Source organism: Salmo salar, chromosome 16 (genome assembly GCF_965601325.2).
Source record: "Salmo salar chromosome 16, fSalSal1, whole genome shotgun sequence".
Taxonomy (NCBI): domain Eukaryota; kingdom Metazoa; phylum Chordata; class Actinopteri; order Salmoniformes; family Salmonidae; genus Salmo; species Salmo salar.
In genome coordinates, this window is record NC_138306.1 from 75,027,501 (window position 1) to 75,042,235 (window position 14,735).

Genomic DNA, 14,735 nt, shown 5'->3' on the forward strand with positions numbered 1-14,735 from the left:
GTTGTAAATCGGTCCGTTATTGTGGGCTAGCTATATTGCTTTGTATTTGTGTATTTTGAGTAAAGTACGTTGATTACTCATATCTGCTGTCCTGCGCCTGACTCTCTACACCAGCTACACACAGAACCATTACACACACACAAGATACCAATAGTTTCACTGTGTAGTTGTTCGTACAATCATTAAATATTGTAGTACAAAATATGTGACACATGTTGCATTATGCTACTACACGTAAATACATCACTGTAAAAGGACTAGTAGAGAGATTACTGCAGACACAGTGGAATCATTGAGCAAAATATGAAATTTATTGATGAAATACAATAAAATCACAACATAGGTTTCTTTGAATCAAAGCAAAGGTAATTAGCTACAAAAAAAGAAAAAAACTACAGTAAAACTTCAACTGCAGTGTTCCTCACCTGGCTTACTGTAAAAAGCAAAACAAAGGATTGATTACTGTACTTCTATATTTCCCTCAACCCTGTCTTGTGGATTTGGCCATAGGTTCTCATCCACATCACAATGGATGTTTTCATTAGCCAAACATCTTGGGAAGAATCTTCGGGCGAATCCAGGCCAGACACTGGTCTGCCGTGATGTCATTGCATGCGTCATCCATGGCTTGGAGAAGGGTGGCTTGTTCGTGAGGGCGCCTATCATATACCTTCCACCTCCATGTGGAGAAAAATTCCTCAATCGGGTTAAGGAAAGGAGAGTATGGGGGTAAGTACAGGGTGGTAAATTGTGGATGGGCCTGAAACCATGCTTGCACCGCTTGAGCATGGTGGAACCTGACATTATCCCACAAAATGACATAGGTCATGCTATCAGCTCTACAGACCTGATTTAGCTCATCAAGGAAGGTTACATTCGAACAGCGAATCATGTGGCTGCCTGCAACTCAACATATAGAGTATATAGAGTAGAGAGCTTTAGATGTTGTTCGACCAAACATTAGAACGGGCAAGATGAGTAATCTAAGCAACTTTGACCGTGGTAGGATTGTTGATGCAACACATGGTGATTCCAGCATCTCAGAAACAGCTGCCCTCCTGGGATTTTTACGTACTACAGTCTCTAGAGTTTAAAAAGAATGGTGCGATAAACAAAACACATTCAGTGAACGGCATTTCTGTGGGCAAAACACCTTGTTAATGAGAGAGGTCAGAGGGGAATGTCCAGACTCGTTCGAGCTAACAGAAAGGCCACAAATGCTCAAATAACAGCTGTTTAAAACAGTGATGTGCAGAATGGCATCTCTTAACGTACAACACCGTGAATAATTCAGGGTGTTGTGGAGGCAAAAAGGGGTCCTACCCAGTACTAGATATATGTACCTAATAAAGTGGCCGGTGAGTGTACAGTGACGTCAAATCTGAAAACATGGTCGGGAAAAGTGGTACATGGGACCATAGAAACAGTGTCTGATAAAGAATGATGATGAAATATTACATCCATAGATAATGTAGTCCAATTGGTTCATGTTCCACGGTAATTGGTGTGAATGGATCTCGTTATCCTGAAACTTTCATGATCTAAACATGGAATATTGTTTGTCAGTTTCCATAAAACTATGCATTAAGAGTAATTGATAGTTAGATCATTGTAATGAAATGAATAGACAGTCATCTCAGATGTAATGTGTGAATTGCATTTTGAAATGGTAGTACTTTGATGTTAAGTTGTGTCATTTTGAACAGGTGATTTTAGTTCAGTGAACAAATGATCTTAGCTTTATGTGTATTGTATCCAAGCAATTGGAAAAAGTGTTTTGAAAAATGTGCATTTTGATCATTGGTTGTGAGTTTTGTGTCTAGAGTTTTGAAAAATGACATCAAGGTTCCGAAATTAGTGCCAAAATGATTGTAAAAAACTGTATTGCACGTTGTGTGTGTGTGTGTGTGTGTGTGTGTGTGTGTGTGTGTGTGTGTGTGTGTGTGTGTGTGTGTGTGTGTGTGTGTGTGTGTGTGTGTGTGTGTGTGTGTGTGTGCGTGCGCGTGTGCGTGCGTTCATGCGTTTTGTATGTTTTCTCTGCTGTTTGATCATGAATCTATCATGGCTAGACTGACTGCTGTTTCCATCATCAACATGACTGTATAATGACTCACATGCTAGTTGACTAACAGCATCTGCTATGTTATGAGGTGAAAACGTTCATCATAAATAATCATAATTAATCACAAGGTGCTGGTTACAACGTGTGTGTGTTCATGTCTGTGTGGATGTCATGTTCCAGTATTTAAATGTATTTTTTTACTGGTAGAAATGTTATAAACACGATATTTTTTTATTTTTACTTAACCATTTTTTAACTAGGCAAGTCAGTTGAGAACACATTCTTATTTCCAATGACGGCCTACCCCGGCCAAACCCGGACCACACTGGGCCAATTGTGCGCCGCCCTCTAGGACTCCCAATCACAGCCGGATATATTAACTGTGAAATTAGATTTGGACAAATTCATTGCGAGTGTGTGAGATAATGTGATTGACAACCCACACACACACACACACACACACACACAACATACACAATACACACACAACATACAAACATATACACACACACCATACACACACACACACCATACACACACACACACCATACACACACACCATACACACACACCATACACACACACCATACACACACACACCATACACACACACACACCATACACACACACCATACACACCACACACTCAATAAACACACACACACTCAATAAACACACACACACACACACACACACACACACACACACACACACACCATACACACACACACCATACACACACCATACACACACCATACACACACACACAGCATACGCACACACACCATGTACACACACACACACCATACACACACAACATACACACCATACACACACACCATACACACACACCATACACAATACACACACAACATACATACACACACACACCATATACACACACACCATACACACACACCATACACACCACACACACCATATACACCACACACACACACCATACTCACACACCATACTCACATACCACACACACACACCATACACACACACACCATACACACACACCATTCAGACACACCATACTCACACACACACACCATACACACACATACACACAGCATACACACACACACCATGTACACACACCATCCACACCACAGGGAACATATCTGGTATTTTTCTGATAAAAGCTTCACACACTCAATAAACACACACACACACACACACACACACACACACACACACACACACACACACACACACACACACACACACACACACACACACCATGTACACACACCATCCACACCACAGGGAACATATCTGGTATTTTTCTGATAAAAGCTTCACTTGTGTCACACCATTTCCCACTGTTAAACTGTCAAAGTCTGTGGGGGAAACTAATAGCTAATGTTCGCTTCTTGATCATGCAAATGATCATTCAGATGTGCTGAGAACAATGTCTTATGAAATGGTTAGGAACACACACACACACACACACACACACACACACACACACACACACACACACACACACACACACACACACACACACACACACACACAACACAGGGATAGAAAGAGAGGCTGAAAGAGAGAGAGAAAGACAGCGGCAGTCTGTAGTTTTATAGTGACAGTGTGCTGTTCTGTCAGACAACAGTGGTGTTTTTATGAGGCTTTAACGCCTTTATGGTTAATTGACTCAACTCACTGGTGGCAGGCGTGGATCTCCTATCTAACTACCCTATCTGTGTGTGTGTGTGTGTGTGTGTGTGTGTGTGTGTGTGTGTGTGTGTGTGTGTGTGGTGTGTGTGTGTGTGTGTGTGTGTGTGTGTGTGTGTGTGTGTGTGTGTTCGTGTGGATGTAATTGTCCTGTATTTAAATGTCATTTTTTACTGGTAGAAATCTAATAAACACAACATCACCCGTCAATATTAATTGTGAAATTAGATTTGGACATTTTCATTGCCAGTGTGTGAGATAATGTGAAATAATATTTGGACATTTTAAGTGTGTGTACGTGTGAAATAAGATTTAGTCATTTTAAAGGTGTGTGATTGGCTATAAGCCCAGTAGTGTGTATCTCTGTTCTCATCGGCTGGTCTGTGTGGGCTAGCATGGTGTTATACTGAGATAAACACCATTTACCACTTAGGCTGCAGCCTTAAGTGTGTGTGTATGTGTGTCTGTCTGTTTGTATACATGTGTGTGTGATTAAATGTAATTCATCTTAAATCCAGAATATTGTATTAAACGCCTGGAGATGTGAGGAAATGAAGAGTAAATAAACATTAGCTGTTTAGCATAATTCCACAACAACACTGGTTGGTTAGCCATCACACTCTGTATTAAACTATAATGGATTATTTATTTTAATGTATCTAAAAGCTTGGTAGCGTCGGTGTTCCCTTCCCAATGGAGCTAAAAGCAGTCACAGGTACTGTACCTTACAGAATGGAACCCCTTCCATCCTTCTACCCTCCCACCCCTCCATCCCTCCATCCCTCCATCCCTCCACCCTCCCATCCCTCCATCTCTCCACCCTCTCATCCCTCCACCCTCCCATCCCTCCATCCCTCCACCCTCCCATCCCTCCAACCCTCCAACTTCCCATCCCTCCATCCCTCCCATCTCTCCATCTCTCCATCCCTCCCATCCCTCCACCCTCAATCCCTCCATTCCTCCATCCCTCTATCCCTCCAACCTCCCATCCCTCCATCCTTCTACCCTCCCACCCCTCCCATCCCTCCAACCCTCCACCCTCCCATCCCTCCATCTCTCCATCCCTCCCATCCCTCCCATCCCTCCATCTCTCCATCCCTCCCATCCCTCCCATCCCTCCATCTCTCCATCCCTCCCATCCCTCCATCTCTCCATCCCTCCCATCCCTCCCATCCCTCCATCTCTCCATCCCTCCCATCCCTCCATCTCTCCATCCCTCCATTCCTCCATCCCTCTATCCCTCCACCCTCCCATCCCTTCATCTCTCTTTCTATTTTTCACACACTGTTCCACCCCACACCGACTCACCGACTTTTTCGTACAATCCCCACACCTCTGCTGAGTAGAACAGCCAGGGGATTGAATCAGAGGAATAGGAAATATAACAACAACTAAAAACTTTCTCTGTCTCTAAATCATATATGAGCAAGGAACTCACTAAAACATCAGTCATTAAAAAAGTGGGCAGTGAACACACACACACACACACACACACACACACACACACACACACACACACACACACACACACACACACACACACACACACACACACACACACACACACACACACACACACACACACACACACACACACACACACACCTGTACACCCCCAATGAGTATATGTATATAAACTGTATTAATTCAGACCTGTACACCTCTCATGAGTATATGTATATAAACTGTATTAATTCAGACCTGTACACCTCCCATGAGTATATGTATATAAACTGTATTAATTCAGACCTGTACACCTCCCATGAGTATATGTATATATACTGTATTAATTCAGACCTGTACACCCCCCATGAGTATATGTATATATACTGTATTAATTCAGACCTGTACACCCCCCATGAGTATATGTATATATACTGTATTAATTCAGACCTGTACACCCCCCATGAGTATATGTATATATACTGTATTAATTCAGACCTGTACACCCCCCCATGAGTATATGTATATATACTGTATTAATTCAGACCTGTACACCCCCCATGAGTATATGTATATATACTGTATTAATTCAGTCGTGTCTCTGAAGACTTCTTGCAGATTTCCTCACTCTGTCTACATTCATAAGGCGTGTGTATGTGTTCCTTATTGAACCCATAGATACTGTATACATATGCAACATCCCCTTGACTTTGCCTGTAGGCGTAAAGCAACAAGACATGGTTGGAAAGTAGAGTCTGGAAGAAGGGAGCACAGGTAGCTCACTCAGGAGCCTTTCACTCCATTCAACAACATTCAATATTTATCAACATCACTCTATGAAAGTCTTGCAGAATGGTTTGGTTCTAGTAACATTCTGTTCTCTCTCTCTCTCCCCCTAGAACCGGTTCCATCTCCAAATGTCAGTTCGTGTTCCACCCTCTCGCCTGGCCAACCTTCTGCTCTCTGTTCTCCAGGGGGTAGAGGGGGAGACAGAGGGTGAAGGGAGAAGAGAGGGGGGAGACAGGCGTCAGGAAGGGGGTAGAGGGGGAGTCGCTGTGGTGTGTCCTGGATGGGAGGAGAGGGGGGAGGGACTACTGAAACATCTAGAGACACAGAAAGGAACAAGCTGGAGTCTACTGGATCTCATCAACCTTACACATATAGGAGGGGAGGAGAGGAGGGAGGAGAGAGGGAAGGAGGAGAGGAGGGAGGAGAGAGGGAAGGAGGAGAGGAGGGAAGAGAGAGGGGAGGAGGAAAGAGGGGCTGAGAGAGGTGAAGAAACAAGTGATGAGACCAGAGAAGACAAGAGGGAAGCTGAGGTCTTGTCTCTCCTCTCCCGTCGTCTTCTTCGCTCCGCCTCTCCTCTCTCCTCCGTGGTCATCCTTGGTTCCGACCCAGAATGTCTCTCTTCTGTCCTCCGCTGCGCCCAGCGTCTCGCTCCCTCGCTCCCCGCGCTGCAGTGGATTATGGGTAACCCTCTGTCACCTGACTCTCTCCTCTCGCTGGGCGGGCCCCTCGGCCTATTGGCTTATGGAGAGGTGATTATTAATTGGTTAATTTATCCATTCATTGATTTGGTTGGTTGATTGGTTGGTTGATTGGTTGGTTGATTGGGTGATTCATTGATTGGCTGATTGGTTTATTTTATTAGATCTTTGAAAACTCATTTAAAAGTGTGTGTGTATGTGTCTAGGTTGGTCGTAAGCCCATCACCTTCTACATCCGAGACGCGCTGCGGTTGATTGGCCAGGCGGTGACGTCGGCCAGTGAGGTGAGGCCAGACCTGGCTCTGATCCAGAACCTGGTCAACTGTTACGACAAACCAAACAAAGAGGAAGTGCCCTCGTCTGGACAATACCTGGCCAGGTAGATATATTGTACACACACATATACACACACATCTCTCACCCCTCCTCCAGTCATTGGCACCAGATGATAGAATGGAGTCTGAGAGGACCTGTACCATTTATAATCCATGCCAAGCCTGAGAATACACAGACAGATCTGGACAGACTGTAGATAGACTGAAGGCTTGGGACTGTGGCTAGATTAGCTTTAGACAGCTATACAAAGCTTTATTGACACCATTACAAAGACAGGGATAACGGTGTGTCTAACATCTTTACATAGATAGAGCCAGCGTTCTGTCTGACATCTTCACATAGATAGAGCCTGTGTTGTTTGTGACATATTTACATAGATATAGCCAGTGTTCTGCCTAACAGCTTTACATAGATAGAGCCAGTGTTCAGTCTGACAGCTTTACATAGATAGAGCCAGTGTTCTGTCTGACAGCTTTACATAGATAGAACCAGTGTTCTGTCTGACAGCTTTACATAGATAGAACCAGTGTTCTGTCTGACAGCTTTACATAGATTGAGCCAATGTTGTGTCTAACAGCTTTATATAGATAGAACCAGTGTTCTGTCTGACAGCTTTACATAGATAGAGCCAGTGTTCTGTCTGACAGCTTTACATAGATAGAGCCAGTGTTCTGTCTGACAGCTTTACATAGATAGAGCCAGTGTTCTGTCTGACAGCTTTACATAGATAGAACCAGTGTTCTGTCTGACAGCTTTACATAGATAGAACCAGTGTTCTGCCTAACAGCTTTACATAGATAGAGCCAGTGTTCTGTCTGACAGCTTTACATAGAAAGAGCCAGTGTTCTATCTAACAGCTTTACATAGATAGAGCCAGTGTTCTGTCTGACAGCTGTAAATAGATAGAGCCAGTGTTCTGTCTGACAGCTTTACATAGATAGAGCCAGTGTTCTGTCTAACAGCTTTATATAGATAGAGCCAGTGTTCTGTCTGACAGCTTTACATAGAAAGAGCCAGTGTTCTATCTAACAGCTTTACATAGATAGAGCCAGTGTTCTGTCTGACAGCTGTAAATAGATAGAGCCAGTGTTCTGTCTGACAGCTTTACATAGAAAGAGCCAGTGTTCTGTCTGACAGCTTTACATAGAAAGAGCCAGTGTTCTATCTAACAGCTTTACATAGATAGAGCCAGTGTTCTGTCTGACAGCTGTAAATAGATAGAGCCAGTGTTCTGTCTAACAGCTGTAAATAGATATAGCCAGTGTTCTGTCTGACAGCTTTACATAGATAGAGCCAGTGTTCTGTCTGACAGCTGTAAATAGATAGAGCCAGTGTTCTGTCTTACAGCTGTAAATAGATAGAGCCAGTGTTCTGTCTAACAGCTTTACATAGATAGAGCCAGTGTTCTGTCTGACAGCTGTAAATAGATAGAGCCAGTGTTCTGTCTTACAGCTGTAAATAGATAGAGCCAGTGTTCTGTCTTACAGCTGTACATAGATAGAGCCTGTGTTCTGTCTTACAGCTGTAAATAGATAAAGCCAGTGTTCTGTCTTACAGCTGTAAATAGATAGAGCCAGTGTTCTGTCTAACAGCTTAACATAGATAGAGCCAGTGTTCTGTCTTACAGCAGTAAATAGATAGAGCCAGTGTTCTGTCTAACAGCTTTACATAGATAGACCCAGTGTTCTGTCTTACAGCAGTAAATAGATAGAGCCAGTGTTCTGTCTAACAGCTTTACATAGATAGAGCCAGTGTTCTGTCTAACAGCTTTATATAGATAGAGCCAGTGTTCTGTCTGACAGCTTTACATAGAAAGAGCCAGTGTTCTATCTAACAGCTTTACATAGATAGAGCCAGTGTTCTGTCTGACAGCTGTAAATAGATAGAGCCAGTGTTCTGTCTGACAGCTTTACATAGAAAGAGCCAGTGTTCTGTCTGACAGCTTTACATAGAAAGAGCCAGTGTTCTATCTAACAGCTTTACATAGATAGAGCCAGTGTTCTGTCTGACAGCTGTAAATAGATAGAGCCAGTGTTCTGTCTAACAGCTGTAAATAGATATAGCCAGTGTTCTGTCTGACAGCTTTACATAGATAGAGCCAGTGTTCTGTCTGACAGCTGTAAATAGATAGAGCCAGTGTTCTGTCTTACAGCTGTAAATAGATAGAGCCAGTGTTCTGTCTAACAGCTTTACATAGATAGAGCCAGTGTTCTGTCTGACAGCTGTAAATAGATAGAGCCAGTGTTCTGTCTTACAGCTGTAAATAGATAGAGCCAGTGTTCTGTCTTACAGCTGTACATAGATAGAGCCTGTGTTCTGTCTTACAGCTGTAAATAGATAAAGCCAGTGTTCTGTCTTACAGCTGTAAATAGATAGAGCCAGTGTTCTGTCTAACAGCTTAACATAGATAGAGCCAGTGTTCTGTCTTACAGCAGTAAATAGATAGAGCCAGTGTTCTGTCTAACAGCTTTACATAGATAGACCCAGTGTTCTGTCTTACAGCAGTAAATAGATAGAGCCAGTGTTCTGTCTAACAGCTTTACATAGGTAGAGCCTGTGTTCTGTCTTACAGCTGTAAATAGATAGAGCCTGTGTTCTGTCTAACAGCTTTACATAGATAGAGCCTGTGTTCTGTCTAACAGCTGTAAATAGATAGAGCCAGTGTTCTGTCTGACAGCTGTAAATAGATATAGCCAGTGTTCTGTCTGAGAGCTTTACATAGACAGAACCAGTGTTCTGTCTGAAAGCTTTAAATAGATAGAACCAGTGTTCTGTCTGACAGCTTTACCTAGATAGAGCCAGTGTTCTGTCTGACAGCTTTACCTAGATAGAGCCAGTTGTCTGTCTGACAGCTTTACATAGATATAACCAGTGTTCTGTCTGACAGCTTTACATAGATAGAACCAGTGTTCTGTCTAACAGCTTTATATAGATAGAGCCAGTGTTGTGTCTGACAGCTTTACATAGAAAGAGCCAATGTTCTGTCTGACAGCTTTACATAGAAAGAGCCAGTGTTCAGCCTGACAGCTTTACATAGATAGAGCCAGTGTTCAGTCTGACAGCTTTACCTAGATTGAGCCAGTGTTCAGTCTGACAGCTTTACATAGAAAGGGCCAGTGTTCTGTCTGACAGCTTTACATAGATAGAGCCAGTGTTCTGTCTTACAGCAGTAAATAGATAGAGCCAGTGTTCTGTCTAACAGCTTTACATAGGTAGAGCCTGTGTTCTGTCTTACAGCTGCAAATAGATAGAGCCTGTGGTCTGTCTAACAGCTTTACATAGGTAGAGCCAGTGTTCAGTCTGCTGACAGCTTTACATAGATAGAGCCAGTGTTCAGTCTGACAGCTTTACATAGATAGAGCCAGTGTTCTGTCTGACAGCTTTACATAGAAAGAGCCAGTGTTCATCCTGACAGCTTTACATAGATAGAGCCAGTGTTCTGTCTGACAGCTTTACATAGAAAGGGCCAGTGTTCTGTCTGACAGCTTTACATAGATAGAGCCAGTGTTCTGTCTGACAGCTTTACATAGACAGAGCCAGTGTTCATCCTGACAGCTTTACATAGATAGAGCCAGTGTTCTGTCTGACAGCTTTACATAGAAAGAGCCAGTGTTCTGTCTGACAGCTTTACATAGATAGAGCCTGTGTTCTGTCTGACAGCTTTACATAGATAGAGCCAGTGTTCTGTCTGACAGCTTTACATAGAAAGAGCCAGTGTTCTGTCTGACAGCTTTACATAGAAAGAGCCAGTGTTCAGTCTAACAGCTTTACATAGATAGAGCCAGTGTTCTGTCTGACAGCTTTACATAGATAGAGCCAGTGTTCTGTCTGGCAGCTTTACATAGATAGAGCCAGTGTTCTGTCTGACAGCTTTACATAGAAAGAGCCAGTGTTCTGTCTGACAGCTTTACATAGAAAGAGCCAGTGTTCTGTCTGACAGCTTTACATAGATAGAGCCAGTGTTCTGTCTGACAGCTTTACATAGATAGAACCAGTGTTCTGTCTAACAGCTTTACATAGATATAGCCAGTGTTCTGTCTGACAGCTTTACATAGATAGAACCAGTGTTCTGTCTAACAGCTTTACATAGATAGAGCCAGTGTTCTGTCTAACAGCTTTACATAGGTAGAGCCAGTGTTCAGTCTGCTGACAGCTTTACATAGATAGAGCCAGTGTTCTGTCTGACAGCTTTACATAGATAGAGCCAGTGTTCTGTCTGACAGCTTTACATAGATAGAACCAGTGTTCTGTCTAACAGCTTTACATAGATATAGCCAGTGTTCTGTCTGACAGCTTTACATAGATAGAACCAGTGTTCTGTCTAACAGCTTTACATAGATAGAGCCAGTGTTCTGTCTGACAGCTTTATATAGATAGAGCCAGTGTTCTGTCTGACAGCTTTACATAGATAGAGCCAGTGTTCTGTCTAACAGCTTAACATAGATAGAGCCAGTGTTCTGTCTGACAGCTTTACATAGATAGAACCAGTGTTCTGTCTAACAGCTTTACATAGATAGAGCCAGTGTTCTGTCTAACAGCTTTACATAGGTACAGCCAGTGTTGTTTCTGACAGCTTTACATAGGCACAGCCAGTGTTGTTTCTGACAGGGCCAGTGTATATTACAAAGTAGTGGAAGTTAGACTTCCGGTAGGAAATGCAATTAACCTCCCAATGCCTGAGGGAGAGAGGGATAGATGGAGGGTTGAGTGAGGGAGGAAATGAGGAAAGGAAGCAGGATTTTTTCAGAGTTAAACCTACAAACACTTGGTGATTTTGTTGGAAACATAGCCAGATACAGATACTGTGTGTTTTAGTCTGTCTGTCTGTCTGTCTGTCTGTCTGTCTGTCTGTCTGTCTGTCTGTCTGTCTGTCTGTCTGTCTGTCTGTCTGTCTGTCTGTCTGTCTGTCTGTCTGTCTGTCTGTCTGTCTGTCTGTCTGTCTGTCTGTCTGTCTGTCTGTCTGTCTGTTTTCATTAAACATTTCTATGTGTGTGTGTGTGTGTATTTAGGATCACAATGACAAACAGAGTTGTAAAGGTCCCAACCACCCACAGCTGTGTGTGTACTGTAGATGATGACATGGCTGTAAGTCATAGCAGTATCCACTGAGATTTAGGTCAAAGACTAATAACATGACAGGCCTTGGATTCTGCAAGAAGCATAAATGGTCTTTACGTTTTCTCAACAAAGTGTGTGAAGCTACACGCTGTCCCTCTGCCTTCTTTCTGTTTAGAACAACAACATTCCACTACAACACTTCTACCCACAATATGGAGCGGGGTGAAAGAGGAGAAGGAGAGGAAGGAGAGAGGAGGAGAGTAAAGGAGAGAGGAGGAGAGTAAAGGAGAGAGGAGCAGAGGAAAGGAGTGAGTAAAGGAGAGAGGAGGAGTGGAAAGGAAAGAGGAGAGGAAAGGAGAGAGGAGAAGAGGAAAGGAGAGAGGAGGAGAGGAAAGGAGAGAGGAGGAGAGGAAAGGAAAGAGGAACAGAGGAAAGGAGTGAGTAAAGGAGAGAGGAGGAAAGGAGAGAGGAGGAGAGGAAAGGAGAAAGGAGCAGAGGAAAGGAGTGAGTAAAGGAGAGAGGAGGAGAGGAAAGGAGAGAGGAGAGGAAAGGAGAGAGGAGAGGAAAGGAGAGAGGAGAGGAGGAGAAGAAAGCAGTGAGTAAAGGAGAGAGGAGGAGAGGACAGGAGAGAGGAGGAGAGGAGATCAAACAGGGTGTTGACCATACAGCCCTTCAATAGACACAGCTGACAAATCAACTGAAGAGAGAGAGCAAGAAGGACAGAGTGAGAGAGAGAGAGAGAGAGAGAGAGAGAGAGAGAGAGAGAGAGAGAGAGAGAGAGAGAGAGAGAGAGAGAGAGAGAGAGAGAGAGAGGTCTGTAACCAGTCTGACATCTGATGAGTCAGTTGGGCTGTAAACAGGACACATACTCTATAGGTACATTGATATTCAGTGCAGAGTGGAGGGTAGAGGTGGGTTAACGACCTCAGTATTAATTCATAGTGTTAATGTTTCCTCCTCTGCTGTCAGAGTTAATGGAAGGAAGTCACCATCAGTCACACACAATCTGCAGTTACACACACACACACACACACACACACACACACAAACATACAGCATCCATTTTGAAATGTGAAACAGTTTTAGGAGTTTTAATGAACCATTCGAACTTGCAGACTTAACCCAATGATCCCTGCATTGTTAATATTCAGACATCATCCCAGCGATCAACCGATAACCTAAACATCGGCCAATGACTAACCAATGACCCAGACATCGCCCAACAATCCATGCTTGGTTAATATTCAGACGATCCCCGCACGTTTGGATACCCAGAGCAGATACATGTGTGAGAGTTAATTGTGCGTACCAGTGTATTCCATGGTAAAGCAGCGTCAGGACTGGGTGGAGACTGAGAGGAATAGTAATGATGCTGGGGCCAGTTAGATAGAAACAACCACAATGAACTGCATTAACTCATAGTAATAAGAACACTCTCTCTCTCTCTGTGTGTCTGTGTGTGTGTGTGTGTGTGTGTGTGTGTGTGTGTGTGTGTGTGTGTGTGTGTGTGTGTGTGTGTGTGTGTGTGTGTGTGTGTGTGTGTGTGTGTGTGTGTGTGTGTGTGTGTGTGTGTGGGCAGATAGATAGAATTTCTCTCTCTCTCTCTCTCTACTGCATTAACTTAAAATAATGAGACTGACTGGAACAGCCAACCAATTATTACACCCAGCCAATCTGAAGGAACAGACTGGGTATCTGTATCTGTCTACATGTTCAAACTATAACTTCCTCTCTCTCTCTCTCTCTCTCTCTCTCTCTCTCTCTCTCTCTCTCTCTCTCTCTGTCCTCTCCAGGTTCCTCTCCAACACGTCGTTCCAGGGTTCTACGGGCGCGGTCCGCGTGGCACCTGCTCTCTCCCAGGTCCTCTCCTCCCAGCTGTACCACGTGTGGAGCCTGAAGAGAGGTCCTCTTGGCCAGCCGTCCTGGGTCACCGTGGCCCACTGGACCACCGGGCGCCTACAGCTGGACGAGGGGGTGTTGGGGCTGGGGGTCGGGGCTGGCCTGGGGCTAGGCCCGGGGAGGAGGACAGGGTCCGGGTCTGGGTTAGGGGTCCAGAGAGGGGATAGGGACAGAGACAACAGTCCTGGAGGGAGATGGAGGCCTGGGCTACAGATGGCGGGCCAGAGATTAAGGGTGGTGACCCTGGTGGAGCATCCCTTCGTGTTCACTAGAGAGGTGGATGAGGATGGGCTGTGTCCCGCTGGTCAGCTCTGTCTGGACCCGAGGACTAACCGCTCATATCTACTGGACTCACTGTTCTGTCACCTGCACCAGACCAATACAACTGCTACCACTACTGACCACAGTGAGTATACCTACAGTACACAATACCTACAGTACATCTCTCCAGACCAGTAGACCAGGACTAACCCTTCCTGTCCCTGTCCTGTCCTGTCCTGTCCTGACCACAACCCCAGACCCAACAGAGGACCTGCGGAAGTGTTGCTATGGTTACGTTATTGACCTGTTGGAGAAGCTGTCGGAGGACCTGAAGTTCACCTTTGACCTTTACATCGTGGGAGACGGGAAGTACGGAGCGATGAGCAGCACTGGGAGGTGGACCGGTCTGGTACGTCATCTACCTGTCTGTCTGTCTGTCTGTCTGTCTGTCTGTCTGTCTGTCTGTCTGTCTGTCTGTCTGTCTGTCTGTCTGTCTGTCTGTCTGT

At 44.2% G+C, this 14,735-nt stretch overlaps 1 protein-coding gene across 1 annotated transcript in view; it reads left to right on the plus strand.

The window, feature by feature from the left end:
* LOC106595577 (glutamate receptor ionotropic, NMDA 3B) overlaps nucleotides 1-14,735 on the plus strand; it is a 66,741-nt gene that overhangs the window by 18,806 nt on the left and 33,200 nt on the right. Inside the window, exons 3-6 of the mRNA XM_082962417.1 lie at nucleotides 6,882-7,054; nucleotides 13,863-14,045; nucleotides 14,151-14,374; nucleotides 14,487-14,638. Of these exons, the coding sequence (XP_082818543.1) occupies nucleotides 6,882-7,054; nucleotides 13,863-14,045; nucleotides 14,151-14,374; nucleotides 14,487-14,638 (732 nt within the window). The remainder of the gene's footprint in view (nucleotides 1-6,881; nucleotides 7,055-13,862; nucleotides 14,046-14,150; nucleotides 14,375-14,486; nucleotides 14,639-14,735) is intronic.